The sequence below is a fragment of the Pteropus vampyrus genome, unplaced genomic scaffold, assembly GCF_000151845.1.
Source record: "Pteropus vampyrus isolate Shadow unplaced genomic scaffold, Pvam_2.0 Scaffold100, whole genome shotgun sequence".
NCBI classification, from domain to species: domain Eukaryota; kingdom Metazoa; phylum Chordata; class Mammalia; order Chiroptera; family Pteropodidae; genus Pteropus; species Pteropus vampyrus.
This window is the reverse complement of record NW_011888881.1, coordinates 3,335,298-3,353,272: the sequence shown is the minus strand read 5'-3', so window position 1 is coordinate 3,353,272 and position 17,975 is coordinate 3,335,298. Positions and strand designations below refer to the sequence as shown.

Genomic DNA, 17,975 nt, shown 5'->3' with positions numbered 1-17,975 from the left:
CAGCTCCACCTGTTGGCAGGACCCCTCAAATACTGCGCGGGGCCCACAACTTCTCTGCATCCTAGTCCAGGCTGCCATCACCTCGCGTGAGGTCAGTACTGAGCCCTTTTACTGGACTCATTTCCACTCCTGATCCTCCTGAGCAGCTGGAGTCCTTTAAAAGTGTACACGAGACATTACTCCCTCGCATGAGGGTGACTATGGCTGCCTGTGGCCCTCAAAATACTATCTCACCAGCAGCCCTGCAGTATCAGGCTTTTGCTCCTTCTCCTACCTCGGGACTTTGTTCCTTGCCCCTCTCCCCCTTGCCTCTGATGTTCCAGCCCCCATGGGCCTCCCTTGGATTCCTCATACATCCCAAAGTGGTTTTTGCTTTGGGGCTTCTGCACCTGTTCCCTCTCCCTGGAATACTCTTCCTCCTTCAGGGCTCAGTTTAAGTCAGTCACCTCAACAAGACCTTTCTTGCTCCTCTAATCTAGAGCAGCCCCAGCTCCCACCCCACTTCTCTTCATCACATCTTCCAGATTGTTTCTTTCAGTTTTTAATTAGCGGGTACATTTATTTGTCCATTGCGGGCCCTACCCACCAGATGGCGCTCCAGGGCACCAGGACCATGGCTATTTCATCCACTGTTGGTTCTCTGGTGGCGGGCTCAGAGGTGGTACTCAATAAAGGTAGGTTGAAATGGATGACTTTATTTACAGAAGTGAGGATTAACCTTGAGACAGGATGGACTAGTCTGCTGGTCTAGCCTTCATGCACCAGACGGGAGAAAGTAGCTATAGCTGTGTCTGGGTCCAGCCCTCGCCAGCCTCACTTCCAGCAGATGATGATGTTGGGGTCGTTTTCCAGGCGTTCATCCAGCTCATGGTAGCTCATGCCTGAGTTGGGTGGTAGAGGTGAGGTCAGCACCCTTGGCTTGGCCACCCCGCCCTGACCCCACTCCAGCTGCCTCTACCTGTCTTGCAGCAGATCTCGTCGTAGCTATGGCATCCTGTGTAAAGCCGGGCAGGGTGACTCCGCTCCTCCCGAGAGACCCGCACAGGGTACTTCTGTAGTCTCCGGATGAGGTTCTTCATAAGCCCGAACTGGATCAGCTTCCTGAGGTGTGGGTCGAGGGAGAGAGGGGTGATGCCCTGGCCAGACCTCCTTCCAGCCAGCCCAATCCTTTCCTGCAGTCTCCCCTCCAATTTTGTCTCAGTGACTGGACTAGCCTCCAAGCTCATCACCTCCAGGAAGCTTGCCTGGACTACCAGTGCCACATGATTCTGCTCCCTGAGAATCTGCTTCTTTTCTAACCTGAGGCTATGGAGAGACAGAGAGAGTGTATCTGCCCTCAGGCACTCCCCTCACACCCCAGGGAATCCCCTTCTGACCAACCTTTCATCAACGCGCTGCAGCTGCTGAGGGTGGCGGCCAATGAGGTCTCTCACAGTAGTGCCAGGGCTCAGGCTGCAGTACAGCTGGAACACGTCCCGGAGACTGGCCCTCTTGTGCCCTGTGGATGCCAGTGGTCAGCTCTCCAGGTGGCCCTGCCCTCCCCGAGATGGCCTCCCCCAGAGCCCACCACTACCTTGTTTGGTCACATAGGACAGACACGCCTCCTGCAGGGACTTGTCATCTACCAGGTCCTGGACCTTGGGTGTCGGGCAGTACACATTGGAGTACTGGAGGGCAGCAGGAGACACAGGGGCCTGAGTGAGGGGCTTGGAAGTCTGACACAGCCCCAGTCTGGCCCAGTCACATGATCCACTCTCCACATAACCAGGCCCCAGACTCACCTACCTGGAGGATGGACACCAGTGTCACAACACCATAGTACCTGGGGGAGATAGCTGTGCTCAGCTTCTGAGGGCCGTGCCTTCCCAGCCGCCATACTCGGGACCCCTGGGCTCTTCCCTGGCTGGCGACCCTGTCATGGGTGTGATTGTTGCCCCACTCACAGCAGGTTCTGGATGGCGATGCGCACGAGGTTGAGCTCCACGTCTGCCTCGGCTGAGATCTTCTGGACGTGGCGGAAACCATCAATGTACGGCAAGATCTGGGCAGGACAGGGCTGGGTCAGTGGGGGTGGGATGAGGCCAGGGCTGTGGCCGGCCCTAGGTGATGATACCCCGGGAGGGCTGGCGCACCTGCTGTGTGGTGAGGTCCCACTGTGAGTTGAAGAAATCTTCCTTGTCCTTGGTAAAGACAGGTACATCATATTCCTGGGCCACAGGAGGGTCAGGCCGCTGTTCAATCACCTTCAAGTGGATGGTATTGGACTCATCTGCAGGGGGCACCACACATATTTCTTCTAAGAGACCTTCAATTACCATCTAGTCCTCCCAGCAACCCTTGAGGCAGGCAGGTGGTTCTGGGTAGGGCCAATCTTCTCCTTTTATGGAGCGAGAGACCGAGGTCCAGAGAAGGGAAGGAACATGCAAAGAGCTAGAGAGCTCTGCTGGCCTCTCCTGCCCCATCCCCAGCCCCATCATGCACTAGACCGTGGACAACATCAGCTCAGCTCATGGCTATTTCCTAGCCATGAATTTGTTCATGAGTTTGTCCTTGGCTGGGTTCACCTTCCCCTGTCACTTTCCCATCCCTCCTCTACCCTTCTGTTGTCCTTGCAGAGGCGGGTCCATACCGATGGGTAGAGTGCACCGGCCTGAAGCATTAAGCTCCTCCAGCAAGATGGTCATGATGGGCACCAACTTCTGCTTGCTCTCCTCCGTGGACACGAAGCTGCTCTCTAGCTGGATGGAGCATGGACAGCATGGTGGGTACACTCTGTGAACCCTGGTTGGCATCCTGTCCTGGCAGATTCCTAGGTCTGGAGAGCTTTGGAGACATGTGTTCCCCAACTCTGCCTGCCCTTCCACCCAAGCCCACAGTGTGGCAGACCTCCAGTGTGGTCAGGTAGCCGGCCAGCTTTTTGACGATGGGCTCGAGGGCACAGGTCTTGGCCTGGGCATCACACACGAAGCCCAGGTTGAAGAGCAGAGCATTGCGGCTGTACTTCTTGTGCTCGATGCACACAGGGCAGCCGATCAGTTTCTTCTCCATAGCTGTGCTGGACAGGGGGAAAGGTGGGAACAAAGTCAGGCTCCTCCCACTCACAAGCCTGTCCACGCCTCCACAGAACTCCCCCAGCTAGGGCCTCACACAGTGATGAGCTTGTTCTGCAGCTCTGGCTTGGTGATGATGTACACTTGGACGGTGTCAAACAGCTCCCGGGAGATGAAGTCCTCGGGAACCTGGGGAGGCGGGTGGTAACAGGCTCCTTAGTAGACCTTAGGACTAGGCAGAGTAAACAGTAAAACCCCAAGGCCTAAGCCCTCTTCTCCCACCCACCCAGGACTACTACTCTTTTGTGTTTCCAAACACATGCTATGTTCTCACTTGCCTCCTGGCTTTTGCATATGCTGTTCCTTCTACTTGGCACACTCTCTCCCCCATCACCTAAATTCCTGTGCATCCGGGGATAGTAGTGGATCACCTATCCCCACCTCTCGAGGGACGTGGTACCTTCCCTGGATCCCCACAGCCCGATTTTCCATAATCACTGCTTTTGTGATGTTTGTCTGGCCCGCCACACGGGAGCCTGAGACTTGGGTCTGAGTATCCTCTCGGTTTACGATTATCCGCTAATGAAGGAGTGGCGGGACTGCATGCTGCACGAGAACGGGGATCCACCGCTTTCAGGCAGCGGGCTGAGCTCCCGAAAGCGTCCCAATTTCCCGCCCCCGCCCCTCAGCCCCGCAAGCCCGGATGGCACCTGATAGGTGATCTTGGGTCCCAGTGTGGGGTGAAACTCGCTGAAGAATATGCATTCGATGCGGCAGCCGCTGCCCATGGCACTAGCGGGACCCAGGACCGTGGCTCTAAGCGCCGGGATCCCTGGGAACACCTTTCAAAGAAAAACTCGGAGGCCTCGGCTGTCCGGTCAAGCACGCCTGCGCACTCACACTCCGTGAAGCCGTCCGATCGACAACGCCTGCGCAGCGCGACGCGGAGGTGTGGCTGCGGAGGGGGCTCGTCCCAGGAAATCCCGGGTGGGTAGACATCACACCCGGAAGTGAGGCGGCGCCGCGACGGAGCGGCGGTGCGCGCGGCAGTGCCCCAAGTATCCCGCTTTCTCAGGAGGAAACCACCGCATCGGGTCGGCGCTGCGGGTGAGGCAGGCGAATCCCTAGCGTGTAGGGGCAGCGTGCCTGCGGCACGTGAGAAGGCTGCGTGCGAAGGGATTCAGGCTGCAAGTTTGTCGCAGCTGGGAACTACAATTCCCGTGGTGCTTCATGCCGCTCCAGCTGGCTCTCTCGCCTGGCGACGGCGTGATGCACGCGGGGATTTGTAGTCTGTTACACAGCTTTGCGCATCTTACCTGGAAGGTGGGCAAGTGATCAGTGCCAGTTCAGGTGCAGGTACATGCTGACAGGGCGCCGGTCCTCTACTATTTCTGGTGCATGTTTTGATACTGTCCCTTCCTACCTTAAAATCTTGGAAGAGAGTGGCATTCCTGACCTGCAACTCTTGCTCCAGTGAGAAGAGTGGACTGGACAGTGGGCATCGGAGATCCTTGCTGATTCTACTATGTTTTCAGGCTACAGCCACTGGCCTGGTTGACCATGGCCCTTTCGGTGGAGACTGAGTCGCACATCTACAGAGCCCTGCGCACTGCCTCTGGGGCTGCTGCTCACCTTGTGGCCCTTGGTTTCACCATCTTTGTGGCTGTGCTTGCTAGGCCTGGCTCCAGTAAGTATAATTAACAGTTAACTTCTGGGGAGAAAATTGCCATATTTACCTGGGGAGTAGGGGCAATAGGAAGTCTTGGGCCTGACTCCTGAGAAAGGTCTGGTTGAGGGACATGCTATGCTGGAAGGATAAGTGGGGTGGAGTAGAGGAATGTGGGGGGTCTGCCAGCTTGGCCAGGTCCCACATACCTGGCTTCTCTTTCCTCGCCTTGGTGCTCCACTTGGTGGGAAGGGGGCTCGCATTTTGGCAGCATTTCCTTGGGCGATGGGCTACTCATATTCCTCAGCCCGTAGGTATTGGTGTGGCTTCACAAGTCCTTCCTCAGCTTCACAAGTCCTCCTCTTCTCGTTCCAGGTCTGTTCTCCTGGCACCCCGTGCTTATGTCTCTGGCTGTAAGTAGTGGGCCTGGCCAGCTCTTAGGGGTGGGAAGGAGCATAGGTATGGGTGGTGGCCCTTGTAGCCTCTGAATCCTTATGGTCATTTAATATGTCTGGAGGGATGGGATGTGGGATTGGAGGAGTTGCATGCTCCAACTCCTGCCCGTGGTCTATATCCTAGACTTGAACTAGAGTATTGAAGACCCAGGGCAAATGGGTAAGGTTTGTCTAAGCACAAAATGAGCCCTCACCCACCTTCAGGCAGGAAGCTTAGAAAACACATTTGGTTGTAACTCTGTCCCTTTTTAACTTATAGCGATGCATCTAATTTTCCTTGACACAGTGCACCCGCTTGGCCAGCTCTACCAAGAAATTGTATCCAGCCCCGTTTGGGGAAACAAGGCTTGTGAATCATTTATAAGTGCACATCTCAAACCTTGTGTTTTCTGGGGTAATAGCAGAGATGACATTTCAGAACAGCACCTAGGAAGAAGTATGGAGGGGTACCTCTTGCTGGTTCCTCGGGGCAGGTGTTCTGTCCCAGATGGAGGTCTCAATGTCAGCCCGATAAATGGATACTTTTGTCAGTGGGGAGAGAATGGAGGGGAATCAGCCCAGATTGATGGGCAGCTGAGGTTATCTAAATCCCTCTTCTCTTCTGCCGGGCAGGACTCACTTAGTTTCTCATTCCTGTCTCCCCAGTTCTCTTTCCTGATGACGGAGGCACTGCTGGTCTTCTCTCCTGAGAGTTCGCTGCTGCGCTCCCTCTCGCGGAAAGGCCGAGCACGCTGCCACTGGGTACTGCAGCTGTTGGCCCTTCTGTGTGCACTGCTGGGCCTGGGTCTTGTCATCCTCCACAAGGAACAGCTTGGCAAAGGCCACCTGGCCACATGGCATGGGAGGGCAGGGCTGCTAGCTGTGCTGTGGGCAGGGCTGCAGTGCTCAGGTGGGGTGGGGCTGCTCTACCCCAAACTGCTGCCCCGATGGCCCCTGGCCAAGCTCAAGCTGTACCATGCCACTTCTGGGCTAGTGGGCTACCTTCTGGGTAGTGCCAGCCTCTTGTTGGGCATGTGCTCGCTCTGGTTCACTGCCACTGTCACTGGTGGGGTCTGGTACCTGGCTGTGCTATGCCCCGTTATTACCAGCTTGGTCATCATGAACCAGGTAAGCAATGCTTACTTGTACCGCAAGAGGATTCAGCCGTGAGCTCTTCTCAGCCTGGAAGCCTGGATTTGCCCGTCAGTGTAGGAACTGGGGCTGGGACCACCTGGACTTTCTCAGCTGACTAGGTCACAGGGACACCTCAGGCACTGGGGCTCTGGTAGGAGTCCTGTGTGTGACATCCGTGTGTGACATTGCTTCTCACACTGGAGTGCCTCCTGTCTCCTCTCTTGCGGCGCTAATGGATCATGTGTCTGGAGCAAGCTGGGTGTCAAGACTGCCTCCCCAGCAACTCAACTCATACTTGTACTGGTATGTCCAGAAATTACAGGAGAAAAAAAAGTGAAATAAAAAAGTGACTGAAAAGACCGGATGGGGGGAATAGCCCAGAGTTGGGGATAGTTCTCGCTGATGCAATTAGCATGAACAAAGGGCAGTGCGGAGACCGGGACCCCACCCCTGGCTGCTCAGCGAGAGGCCGAAGCTCTCCCAGCACACAAGCCCCCAGGATCTGGCTGCTGAGTGTCCCATGCCACTCAGGGCCCTCGCAGGCCCTAGGGCTGTGGTTGTGGATGGTACCACCGTGTGTTCTTCGGTCTTCCAGCTGCCCACTGTGCTGGAGTCTCATTCTGTGGGGTTAGATCTGGACAATGGCAGGATGGCAGCTGGAGATGGGCCGCCTCCATAAGTGTCAAGCATTGAGCACTGTCTTGGAGGTGAGCCATGGATAAGGACGATTCTTATGACAGGCCCTCAACTGTCAGATCCCCTGGGCAGGGAGAGAAAGGGAGGTAACAGCTCTGGGACGCCTGCTTGGCAGTGCGCAAGTGGTGATGGGGAGGGAGAGTGAGGGCGATGGCTGCTTATCCAGCAGGAGTTGCTGTGGGGACTGAGCCCTTGAACCTGAAGTCTCTAACTTTGCAGTTGAGCATGATGGAGGGAGGGGCTGCACAAGGTGATCTGACAGAGCCCGGGAGTCATACCTCAAAGAACTGCTTTATTGATACTGCGCGGCTGGGCTCGGCTGCCCACTCCAGTGGTCCTGTAGAAAATACCTGGGAGCTGTGGCTGTTCTGGCCTAGAAGCAGCCGTGACCACAGCAGAGGGAACCAGAAATCTTGACATGAACACAGTCCTTCTGGGGGTGGGCGGGGATGTGCAGCCCTGTGCTGGCTCCTGCACTGGCTGGACCCCCAGAATGTTTTTGGCAAGTCCTTGCCTTGGCTCAAGGCTCTCGGCAACCAGTATCAGGTGTGAAGGTTGGCCCAGGAGCTGTGGCAGCAGTGTCCCTGCAGCCTCTTGCTTGGGGCTGAGGCTCAGTCTTACCTCAGTTGGCCTGGGCTGGTTGATACTTCAGAGGCCCCATGCCTGACATAGTGGTTGTCTGGAGTTGGAACCAGGTAGCAAAAGTCCTGGGTAGTGTTGGCGAGAAATAGCGGAAGGCCGTGAAAACCCCTAGCAGGCCATCGTCCCTCTCAGAGCAGTCAGTGCCCTAGAGTAGCTGAGAGGGTGTCAAGGGGGGCTGGGGAGAGGAGGTGCTAAACTCAAGGTGGTCTGCAGTTACAGCTTCGGGGAAGCTGCCTCGAAGGTAATCAGGCTGGATTCTGGGGCAGCCCCCTTCCCTGGGAGTGTGGGGGCCTTGTCTGAGGGCAGGGGGCTGTCCACCTTGGCCCCAGCCTCTTCATCGTCGTCCATGCTTGGCCAGACGGACTGGTCCTCCACTCTCTTCAGTCGCTCATTGAGGGCCTTCAGGGCCAGTTGCCTGGGGCCAGAGGAAAGATGACAGGTCACTCTGGGTTTGGACTTGGCTCAGCCCTGGACTCTGCCCTCATGAAGCTGCCGCCCCTTACCACTCGGATCCCTTTGTCAGAACCCTTCAGAAGCCTATGTGTTCCCCTTCTCGTGCAGGGCCCAAGGTTCCTCAGGGCTTGGATCAGGGTCCACTCTGCCATCGGAATGAGGATGTCAAGGCTGTAGAGCCTTCCCTCCATAGCTGGGGCCCCCCCAGGCTGAGAAGGCCAGCTGGGTGTCTGCCAGAGTGCCCACCAGGCCAGCCCCAGGAATGGTTCTGAGGGTGGTGCATAGGGGTGGCAGAGCTGGTGCTCCAGGGTAGATGGATAGAAGGCCAAGTCCCTGGATACGGGAGTTTCTGCCTGGGCAGTGGCATCCCCGGAGAAAGTAATTACTACTCCCTGCTCCTTACTGGGGGTGTTCTGAGCCTCCTGGCAAGGGTCTGTGGTGAAGGCTGGGACTCAAGCACCTGCCTTGGCTCTTAGCCTGGGAAGCAGGGCCAACGTGGGTCAGCCCACTCCTAACCGATTCTAATATTCTCTTTCCCAGAAGAATCCCCAAAGCCACCAGGGCTGTGTTATGGTAGGGGCACATTGAGTCCTTGTAGCAAGAGAGGAAGGACAAACAGCCTACATGGGTAGGGCACTGGTTCTCTGGGCAGACCCCCGGAGACCCCATTCTGCGGGAGGTGGGAAAGTTCACGAGAAGGTATACATGCGCACTTGGTACCACTGTGGACCCCTGATGCCTCCACCTCTCTGTGCGACCAGCATGGGAGACAGCCTGTTAGCCTTCCAAGTTCCAGCAGAGAAGCAAGATCTCTACCGTGCCAGGGAACATGATGGGGAGGCAACAATGACATGGGGACAGAAAATCGCAGCATACTTCTACTGTGCTCCAGCCTGGCACATGGCAAGTTGGCACAGACAAGATAGTCTTCCTCTGCTGCTACCCAGAATCCCATCCCGGAGATTGCCTGTCGATTCTGTCAAAGGCCTCCCGAGGCAGAGAGTGGCTTGCTAGTCATTTCCTCACAACTGTCAAAGATAAGAAACCCTGGGTCCCACTACTAGTAGCCCTTCGTGTCTGGGAGTGACATGCAGCCAGATGTCAAAGTGATTGGAAGAGTAACCCCCATCCAAGAGTAAGCTCACAATCACAAGGCTGTGCCACATCCTGACGCCCCCCGGTCTGCATCCACCAGGCTATTTTCTTGGGCCTGAGCAAAGCTGTTTTGAGTGTCCTGCCAAACCTAACAATTTAAGACCCCTCACTGGAGGAGGAGCTGCCACTGGGGCCTGACCCTACCCGAATAGCTCTGAAGACAGCAGTTTCTACCAGGCCCAGCCATCCTGGCTCCATCTCCTCTGCTGGATGAGGTTAAGACAGACCTCCACCTTTAGGATTCGTCAGCCACAGGGGCGCAAACTGTAGGGCCCTAATTATGCCCTGTAATACCTGCCACTTTGGACCGTAGTGATCTGTGGCCCTTCCTCAGCTGGAAACTCCTTCAAGAAAAGGATGTGTCCCTCAGCTCCACAGACCCAGTGGATAGTAAGCACAGGGCTAGCTCTTCAGCTGAATTCATAAAGTTGCCAAGAACCCATTCCACAGGTGAGCAAAAATAGAAGCCTGAGACAAATGCAGCAAGTCGGAACAGAGCCTGCTCCAGATATCATTACTCAAGTAATTGCCTCAAAACAACCCAAGAATAATGGTGCAAACAGAGCTGTGACCACCCTGGTGGGGCAACAGACCAGGGAGAGAGAAAGAGCTGGAAAAAGATCTGCCCTGGCCAGGGTGCACTGAGTAAATAACTCAGCTAAGGCCTCTGCAAATAGCTAGGTTTACAGATAATGAAGGGGTGTCTCCATTCCCTGGGGTCACGTGGCCTGTCCCCTGGTTTTGGTAACATGCCTGCTGGAGGGCGGGGTAAGTCTAGTAATGCCCCAAGCTTCCCCCTCAATAAGCAGCACAGGATCCAGGAAGAGGACATGGTTCAGCAACTGAAAATTGGGGTGGCTCAGACTGCCTCTTAAGGATCCCAGGTCTCCTTCTCTGTTCCTCCTCCTCAAGGACCAGCAGGTTGTTTCTGGCTCCCACAGAACCAGTGTCTAGGATTCCAAGGTTCTGAGGTACGAGCAGGGTTACGTGTGTACCTGGCTCTCCATCAGCTCCTCACACAGCACCAAAGGAAACTGCACATTTCTTGAGACTTGTTAAGCAGCCTGAGTGGTGAGAAGAGCAACATTCCCTAACGTTGAAAAGCACCTACTGGAACCCAGACACCTAAAGGCTGAGTTCCTCAAGGCCACAAACCGGATTTGATCTCTTCCGGAATCTGCTCCAACACCCGACCCTTGGCTGCCAGCCTATAGACAACAAATACCTTGATGGATGGAATGTGACTTAACAAATACACTCCTAGCTCAACAACGTTTCAGAAGATTCCACAGTACCTTCTCCGCTCCGCGTCTTGAGGGTCTGTGCCCGGGAGGCTGATGGTGATGGAGGATGGGGCCCCCACATCATAGCGCTTCACCGTCTTCTGGCATATCTTAACCTTCACCAGGAGGCTGTGCACCAAGTTCGCCAACAGCCCCACCACAGGCTGCAGGATCTCAGGGAAGAAGGTGGCGAACGCAAAGTGGTCGGCCATGTCCCCTCGGCCTCGGCTATGGCGCTGATAGAAGCGAAGATACACCCAACTGGAAAGCAGCCCAAAGCCATAGGAGGCCAGTGCTGGGCTCTGGAGCAGCGTGGCCAGCCGTAGCAGCAGCAGCAGCCCCAAGAGCAGCATGGGTACCACGCTGATGCGCACCTGGGGTACGCGCAGGACCACACAGTCCCCCATGGTTTGCTTGAGTGCCACCAGAACACCACCTAGAAAGCCCAGGGCGCCGTGGATGCGGATAGTGAAAAGGTAGACCAAGTTGAAGGAAGCCATGTAGGTGAGGAGGTAGGCAAAGGCCCCCAGCAGCCCCACAGACACGTTCACAACTGAGAAGAAGATGAGCAGCTCCAAGGCCCCCCAAAGGGGCTCCAGCAGACGTCCAGCTACCACCACTGTGGCAAGGCTGATGGCCACGTCCCACACGTGCTGTTCCATCAGCCCATGGGTGGCCAGGGTCCAGATCCAGAAGTTGGGCGGAAAGAGATAGCCTGGGGTAACCGCCAGGCAGCCCGTGTCCACGGCGAAGGACAGCAGGTAAAGGAAGAGTATCGCCGCGCACAGAGCCTTCACCACCACGCTGGCGCTGGCGAGGATGGCCCCCAAGTGCTGGCGGGCGCCGGGTAGGGCGCGCTGCATCTTCTCGGCGGGCGTCGGCCTGAGGGAAGGGTCTAGTGGGCTGGGGGCCTCCCCGGGGCCTCGTACCAGTCCGGCCCCGACGGGAGGCCCAGGGCCGGCCTAATCACTGGCCTATGGCCCCGGTGAAGGCTCCACTTCTGGTTGGGTCAGCTCCCAAAGTGCCGAGCCGGGCCTGGTCGGGGGCCGGGGCCTGGGGCCTAGGGCCCTCGCCGGGGACCTGAGGGAAGGCCCTGGAAGGCTTCCGCAAGCCTGCCCGCCTGCCCTGTGGGCCCCGCGCCAGGCCACCTGGGCTGGCGTCAATCTCAGGGCTGGGCCTTCTCCATCCACTCCGGGGTCCTACGGTCCCTGAAGGACTGGAGCCTAGTTCTGGGCCCAAATCAAGTCTAGTCGTCTCCGGCTCGGCCTGAGTCTCGGCTTCGATCGTACCTCCTCCCTTCTCAAGCGCCGACAAACAGGAGCGCTGCGCTTGCGCACCCCGGGCGGCAGCGGGATGCCCTCTTGGCGAAGGTCTTCCGGCTCCGCGGCAGGCTGGGACACCGAGTCCTCGGCGGAAACGGGACGAGCGGAAGCCAGGGTTCTGGGTAGAACTACAATTCCCTGGAGGCTGTGCGCTCAGGCCGTTCCTGTAGGCGGCGAGTGGAGGATGTGCTTGGGAGTTGTAGTTCTCAGGAACGGTTGCGCAGGTTCTCGGGAGGTGGGAGTGGGTGAAGGAGCATCGCTAACCTTGGGAAAGCGGCGGGTACCGGCGGCACCACGACAGCAGTTCACACGCTTGCTGAATTCTCAGGAAGGAGTGGCTCCCCGTGCATGTATATCTGAATGGGTGTGTCATTGTGGGCAGGAGTGTAGATAAGAACGTCGGATGGTCCTGGCACATGCCGACTTAGGTTGTATTGTAAGTATGAGATGTGACCCAGCTTGGAATTCTTGCTCTGCCATTTGGTGGCTGTGTGACATTCGCCAGATTCCTGAACTTTGTTGAAACTCAGTTTCATGGACTGTAAAATGGAGATGATGACAGGATCTACTGTGAGGGCCCATGGAGAATGCAGTATAAAATGCCAATTCAGCCTGGGTGCTGAGCGTGTTGCCCACGCTGCCCTTGTTACATGTAATCTGGAGCCGCGACTCAAACTCAGGTCTTCTGCCCCCAAAGAGGCAAGGCTTGGCAGCTCTCAGTGACTCTCCTCCCCACCAGGAACTTCTGATTGCTGGCTCAGAGGAAAAGAGGTCTCCCCACAAACTTGGATAAGACTGGCCCTGGGTCCCCGCTTCACTGCAACGGTGGCTTCTGGCAGGTTTTGTCCTGTGCAAACTGATCGTCTTGAGTTACTTTTTAAAAATGTGCCTATATCTATAAAATAGTTATATGACAAAGTACATTTATAAAGTGCAGAATCCCTTCCTTGCAGCCACTGATCTGCCATTGTGTGTGTAGCCTTCTAGATTACAGAGGGTGTTGACATCCTTTATCTTTGTCTGGTATGTGGGTTCCCACTAGATGCCACCCCAAGATAGGGTTACCAGATTTAGCAAATTAAAACGGAGGGTGCTGAAATTTGAATTTTGGATAAGCAACGAATAATTTTTTAGTATAAGCATATCCCCCATTTTTTTAGTATAGTTATGTCCCATTCAATATTGGAAACATACTAAAAACTATTCGTTGTTTATCTGAAATTCAAATTTGATTGGATGTTTCGTATTTTATCGGGCAGCCCTACCCCAGGACTTCCGGGACATTGTCAGGGCATGGGGGCTGTCTTAGGGGTTGCTAGTTAGGCGTTGCTCGGTGGGCAGCCTCTGCAGAAGAGTGAGGAAAGCTGTCTTCTCTAAGGCTTGGAATTCTCTCCTCCATTTTTTTTTTTTTAACCATCTAAGATCCCCCCTCCCCGCCCCTGCTCGAGCCCCAGGCCACCTCCTCTGAAACCTTTGCTGATTTCTTGCTTTTCTCATCCAGGGAAATATGATTTATCCTCTCTCACTTTACTCATCTGCAGTATGGGGATAAACTAGTACCCAACTCTAAAGTTGTGGTGAGGACTCAGCTGCCTGTCACTGGGTGAGTGCTGAGTATTGTAAGAGAGTGTCAGCAGCGTCGGGAAACTTCTGCATCGGTGGTTATGTATTTTACCTTGAAAAGAACTCAGTCGCACAGACTAGGGGTGACTATTGAGAGTTGGGATTAAAATGAACAAGGGCGTAAGGCCGGCTGGAGGGAGGCCTGAGAGGAGTTGCAGAAACTGACCGAGTTGGGTTCGAGTGTGAGCAGCAGTGGCCACAGAGCACAGGGCCTTGAGCCTCCCCTGGGCAGTCATGCTTATAGGTAGACCAGATCCTGGCTCCTCCAGACAGCAGCACTGGGCCTTCAGATGCCAGGGCCTGGACTCAGGCCTGGTACTCTCTGCTTTGGGTGGAAGACCTGCCCACTAGACCAGTGGTCTGACCCGATGGCGGGATGCCTGCCTAAATCAGGAGGCCTTGCGCCCACCCAGGTCCCGGATTGCTATGGCCTTCGCTCCCAGCTGAGTGCTAAGTGGGTCTCTTCAAGCTACCCAATCCTCACCCCAGGGCAGACACAGTGGATGGGAACCATTTGAAGTGAAAATATGAACATTATTTAATAACTGATCTTCTGTAATAAACCATTTGAAAATATTTTACAAGGAATCACACACACAGTATTTTACAAAGTTTCTGAACTTTTTTGTCGCTGTTGTTTTTCCGACTTGTCTGTACAAAATAGAACAACCAAAAAAAAGGGCAGAGAAAAGGAAATGGCCCCCCAGTCCCCCACAGACCCCCTGAGCCCAAAGTGAGGGGGCCGCCAGGTCGGGTGGGTGATGAGCAGGATCAGACCCAGCTGGGGATTAGACAACTACCTGATGGGAATTGTTTTGTCTGTTTTTCTGTTTTTTAAACTTAAAATATATATTTATTTTTCTGTATATGTTTGATTCTTTTTATTTTTATATTCTCCATTGAGCACCTGACTACACTACAGTTACACACACGCCCCCACAAGACACGGCTGGCATCTAGGCTGGGTGTACAGCATGGGCGCCCACCCTGGCACCAGCAGCGGGCATGGACCATACACACACTGAGAAAGCGACAAGCAACATGACATTAATTAACGGAGCCATTAATTAATGCATCACCCTCCCCCCTCCTCCCAGTCCATCTGAACCCCGTGGCCACATCCCCCTGCCCTCAATCCCCCACTGGCCCCCAGGCTGGGATGCCTTTGGGAGAAATGACCAGAATGAATGGTGTGAAGAGCTGTGCCCAGGCCCAGCCTCTGTGTGCACAGTGTGTGTATATGTGTGTATGTGTGCGTAAGTGTGTGTTCAGCAGGGAGGTACAGTTTGACCTCCTGGGGGCAGGGAGTATGTGTGTGAGTGGGAAGGTGACAGGACGTGGGCACAGGCCTGAGTGTGTAAGGGCCAGATTAGGGGTGGGATGGCCCAGGCAGGAGCAATCCAATCACTCCTGCTAAGGCAAAGGGCGATGTCTGGTGGGGGTTCCTCTGCCGAGGGGTGCAGGCAGTGGCATGTGGTCCCACTGGAGGCCTGACACTAGTGAGAAATGGTTACAATGAGCACCTGGGGGAGGGGGAAGGGGCATTTAGGAGACACTGGCAGCTAGGGTGGGACAGAGGGGTCTTTACCCACTGTCCCAGCATTTGGCACTGTTTGACATTCAGCTTTAGAGATGGAGGACCAGCTGGGCTGCAGGTCAGATTAGAGGCGGGTAGTGAGCAGGAGATGGAAGTGTGCGCGTGCCAACCCTCCCACCAGCCCCTTGCCCTGTGTAAGGCTTTGTGAGCCCCTCCCCCCACCCCTGGGAGTCTGTGTGTGTGTGTGTGTCCTCCAGGGCATGTCTAATGTGAGTTCAGTTTCTGCCCTCAGGGCTCCAGGTGTGTTTGGGGTTGTGTCTGAGCCAGTGTTACTGTCACTGTTTTGACACCTGCAGGGCTCGAGGGATGGGGAGGAGGATGTAGGCTTGAGAGGGACAGGAGCCCATTGGGGGGCTGCCCCAGGACCTCTCTCCTGCTAAGACTTAAGCTGGGCTGCACAGGCCTCAAGCCACCCACCTCAACTCCCTCCTTCATTCCCAGGGGATTCAGACTGTCCTAGGAGGGGCGGAAGGGCCAGGTTAGGAGTCCAGCTGGGGCGGGGCTTAGTTCTCCCATACAAAGGCCCCCCTCCCTCGCCCGCCCCAGGCAGCGCCGGCAGTGAGGCCTGGTTTCGCACCAGTACTGTGGCTTCCCTGTTCCAGCCCTGGGGGTGGGTGAGTCCAGTGGGAATGAGGGGTCTGGGGACATTTTGACAGCAGCAAGTTGTGACTTGGGGGGCCAAAGGCCTGTGGCGCCCTCCTGTGGGAACCCACTCCAAGGCTCTCGGGCCTGGTGCAGTTCAGGTCCTTCAGTGAGGGAGGTGCGAGGATCTAAGGTGTGAAGTGTGGGGCGGGGAGCAGGGCAAAGGCAGGGAGGCCTGGAGCGGGAGGGGGTTGGCGCTTAGAGGCGGCGTGAGGCGTGGGCGTGGACTTGAGGCTGCGGCCGGGGAGGCAGGCCCAGGAGCAGCAGCAGCTGCAGGGAGACCAAGACGCCCAGCGACGGCGGGAAGGAGGCTCCGCGGCCGCAGTCTGAGGTATCTTCCTGCGGGAAGAGACAAGGAGCTGGTCGACCTGGGCCGCTGGGGCAGGGGAGGGCCCTGGGCAGCGCCAGCCCTGGGGGAGGGGAGCGGGTGTCAAGTCCGTCGCGCCCCGCTCACCGTCGCGTTGTAGTCGAAGCAGATGTGCGGACCTCTCCGGTATCTCGGTCTCTGTACCAGTTCGCACTGCTCCGGGCCATCCGCTGGGCATGGGTGGGGAGTCAAGGAGGCTGCGGCGGCACGGAGGGGGCGCGCGGAGCGGGAGGGGGGCGCGCGGTGGGGAGCGGCGGGGGCAGGATACAGTGAGTCTCCTTCTGCAGTAGACGGCCAGCCTCACACTGGCTGCACAGCGGCTTCTCCGCAACCACGAAGAGAAGGTTCGTGTTGGTCAGTCTCTGCGCGTGGAACAGCCTGCAGGAGGCAGAGGGGCGGGGCGTTGATGTTCGCCCCACCCCTCCGTCCTGTCCCCGCCCCGCTGCAGCCTCAGCCCGACCCGGCAACCACCCGGCAGGCCCTATCCCTGGCCACGCCCTCTGTCCCCTCTTCGGTCCAGTCCCTCCGGTCCCCCGCCTCCGTTCCCGCCCTTGCCGGCACCTGGAGCAGTTTCCGCAGTCAATGATGGCGTTGTAGGAGGCGTTCACTGACCCGAAGTAGTACTGGGTCTGTTTCATGACGCAGCTGCTCTCGCGTGCCTCGGGGTTGCCTTCTGCCTCCGCGGGGTCTGCGAGGACCCAGAGCGCTTTAGTCCCAACCCTACACCCTGGCACCATCTCAGGCCTCAGCAATGCTCAGCTTAATTAAGCCATCCCCTCCCTTTGGGATCGGTCTCTGCGCAGTTGGGGGGGAGGGGTTGAGGAGGGGCCACCAAAGCCCTACCTACCTGCCTGGAACCAGCTGTGGTAGATGAGGCCATACAGAAGCTGCTGGAACAAGGACCTGCAGGACATGGGTCACCAAGTGGGAGTGGTCAGAAGAGGCCAATACCCTGCCCCATTTCTCTTGAGCCCTTCCTGCCAGGGAGCGTCCTCCCTGACCCCTCTCCCTGGTAGGACTCACCAGGCCGCAGCTGAGGTCCACCAGGCCAGGTTAAGGAAGTCTGCGATGGTGGGCTACAGCAGAAAGAGGGGCATGGGCTGCCATTGCTGCCCATGGACCCGGGTCACCCCCAGCTCTCTCGTCAGAGGTGGGAGGTCATCTGTAGGCAGGTCTCCCAGCCCCCCCACCTCCAGGCCAGGCATTGTTGGGGCTCACCACAAAGACACCCCGGGGCGCGGCACCCAGGTTGCCTGGGGGCTGAGGGGCACAGGCTGCCTGATAGTCGTAGGACTCCTTGCGGGTGTAGAAGGAGTTATTGTAGAGTGCCAGCATCAGGTTGGCATCCACCTCACTGAAGAACCTGCCCACCTGGGGATGCCGGGAGGAGACCATAGTCACAGGGCTAGCAGCGTCATGCCCCCAGAAGGCTCAATCAATCCCAGAGCCCCTCCTTCCACTCTCTTCCTGATCCTCACCTGGTCCCACTGATGGTTCTGGTTTGACAGCACCAGGAATCCCCCATCATCGATGAGGACACAGAGCAGGTCCTGGGAGGTAGGGAAGGGAGAGGAAGATGGAGAGGGGCTCAAGCCTGGACCTTCCTCCCCAGACCCTGGCAATCCAGCGGTCAAGTGGAGGGAGCACCACTTCCCCCAGTTCTGGTAACGCTGTGAGGTCAGGGTGGGATGTTGAGACCCACAGGCCAAGGGATGGGCTAGGAGTTGCAGCTGGGACTAAGAAGTCCAGGAGTGGGGGAGCTAGGGTTCAGGGTACACATACCTCGTTGTTAACCTCACAGTCCATCTCACAGTGGCTGCTGGGGCCGCACTGCTGGGCAGAGAGCAAGGACCGTAAGGTGCCCACCAGTTTTTCCTCCCTCCCATTACCCTGCATCTATCTGGGTCCCCA

At 56.7% G+C, this 17,975-nt stretch overlaps 4 protein-coding genes across 9 annotated transcripts in view; 1 reads left to right on the top strand and 3 right to left on the bottom strand.

Annotated features, from left to right (window-relative positions):
* Positions 1-528: 528 nt before the first annotated feature.
* NPRL2 (NPR2 like, GATOR1 complex subunit) lies at positions 529-4,232 on the bottom strand. 4 transcript variants are annotated; one of them, XM_011364687.2, is made up of 11 exons: positions 3,761-4,232; positions 3,148-3,239; positions 2,887-3,055; positions 2,630-2,738; positions 2,133-2,269; positions 1,944-2,041; positions 1,786-1,822; positions 1,574-1,667; positions 1,381-1,498; positions 959-1,101; positions 529-881 (listed from the first exon to the last, which is right to left on the bottom strand). In XM_011364687.2, the coding sequence occupies exons 1-11, from the start codon at positions 3,836-3,838 to the stop codon at positions 814-816; spliced, it is 1,143 nt and encodes a 380-aa protein (XP_011362989.1). In that variant the 5' UTR covers positions 3,839-4,232; the 3' UTR covers positions 529-813. The 4 variants fall into 4 exon arrangements, with proteins under 4 accessions (XP_011362989.1, XP_023389117.1, XP_023389119.1 ...); XM_023533349.1 differs by having other exon boundaries at positions 2,597-2,738; positions 3,761-3,975; XM_023533351.1 differs by having other exon boundaries at positions 2,597-2,738; positions 3,148-3,282; positions 3,761-3,890.
* LOC105295142 (cytochrome b561 domain-containing protein 2) lies at positions 4,026-6,643 on the top strand. Of its 2 annotated transcripts, none has more exons than XM_011364689.2 (4): positions 4,026-4,157; positions 4,586-4,737; positions 5,092-5,129; positions 5,817-6,643. In XM_011364689.2, the coding sequence occupies exons 2-4, from the start codon at positions 4,611-4,613 to the stop codon at positions 6,318-6,320; spliced, it is 669 nt and encodes a 222-aa protein (XP_011362991.1). In that variant the 5' UTR covers positions 4,026-4,157; positions 4,586-4,610; the 3' UTR covers positions 6,321-6,643. The 2 variants fall into 2 exon arrangements, with proteins under 2 accessions (XP_011362991.1, XP_011362992.1); XM_011364690.2 differs by having other exon boundaries at positions 4,065-4,157; positions 4,593-4,737.
* Positions 6,644-7,252: 609 nt separating this feature from the next.
* On the bottom strand, positions 7,253-11,921 carry TMEM115 (transmembrane protein 115). Of its 2 annotated transcripts, none has more exons than XM_011364686.2 (2): positions 10,526-11,912; positions 7,253-8,037 (listed from the first exon to the last, which is right to left on the bottom strand). In XM_011364686.2, the coding sequence occupies exons 1-2, from the start codon at positions 11,374-11,376 to the stop codon at positions 7,836-7,838; spliced, it is 1,053 nt and encodes a 350-aa protein (XP_011362988.1). In that variant the 5' UTR covers positions 11,377-11,912; the 3' UTR covers positions 7,253-7,835. The 2 variants fall into 2 exon arrangements, 1 of the variants encoding a protein (XP_011362988.1); XR_002781456.1 differs by having other exon boundaries at positions 7,947-8,037; positions 10,456-11,921.
* Positions 11,922-15,895: 3,974 nt separating this feature from the next.
* Positions 15,896-17,975, bottom strand: part of CACNA2D2 (calcium voltage-gated channel auxiliary subunit alpha2delta 2) — a 156,056-nt gene continuing 153,976 nt past the window's right edge. Inside the window, exons 21-29 of the mRNA XM_011364753.1 lie at positions 17,847-17,897; positions 17,543-17,614; positions 17,283-17,435; positions 17,088-17,140; positions 16,912-16,967; positions 16,626-16,752; positions 16,333-16,442; positions 16,152-16,234; positions 15,896-16,036 (exon numbers count right to left, since the gene is read on the bottom strand). Of these exons, the coding sequence (XP_011363055.1) occupies positions 15,896-16,036; positions 16,152-16,234; positions 16,333-16,442; positions 16,626-16,752; positions 16,912-16,967; positions 17,088-17,140; positions 17,283-17,435; positions 17,543-17,614; positions 17,847-17,897 (846 nt within the window). The remainder of the gene's footprint in view (positions 16,037-16,151; positions 16,235-16,332; positions 16,443-16,625; positions 16,753-16,911; positions 16,968-17,087; positions 17,141-17,282; positions 17,436-17,542; positions 17,615-17,846; positions 17,898-17,975) is intronic.

What these genes read in the sequence shown, in the direction of transcription:
- NPRL2 (XM_023533349.1), bottom strand. Translation starts at nt 3,838, where the DNA reads ATGGGCAGCGGCTGCCGCATCGAATGCATATTCTTCAGCGAGTTTCAC. An exon ending in CTGCAGCGCGTTGATGAAAG is followed by an intron (nt 1,102 to 1,380) that starts GTTGGTCAGAAG and finishes CCCACACCTCAG; the next exon opens with GAAGCTGATCCAGTTCGGGC. An exon ending in CGAGATCTGCTGCAAGACAG is followed by an intron (nt 882 to 958) that starts GTAGAGGCAGCT and finishes CACCCAACTCAG; the next exon opens with GCATGAGCTACCATGAGCTG.
- LOC105295142 (XM_011364689.2), top strand. Translation starts at nt 4,611, where the DNA reads ATGGCCCTTTCGGTGGAGACTGAGTCGCACATCTACAGAGCCCTGCGC. An exon ending in GCTTGCTAGGCCTGGCTCCA is followed by an intron (nt 4,738 to 5,091) that starts GTAAGTATAATT and finishes TTCTCGTTCCAG; the next exon opens with GTCTGTTCTCCTGGCACCCC. An exon ending in CCGTGCTTATGTCTCTGGCT is followed by an intron (nt 5,130 to 5,816) that starts GTAAGTAGTGGG and finishes CTGTCTCCCCAG; the next exon opens with TTCTCTTTCCTGATGACGGA.
- TMEM115 (XM_011364686.2), bottom strand. Translation starts at nt 11,376, where the DNA reads ATGCAGCGCGCCCTACCCGGCGCCCGCCAGCACTTGGGGGCCATCCTC. An exon ending in CAAGACGCGGAGCGGAGAAG is followed by an intron (nt 8,038 to 10,525) that starts GTACTGTGGAAT and finishes CTCTGGCCCCAG; the next exon opens with GCAACTGGCCCTGAAGGCCC.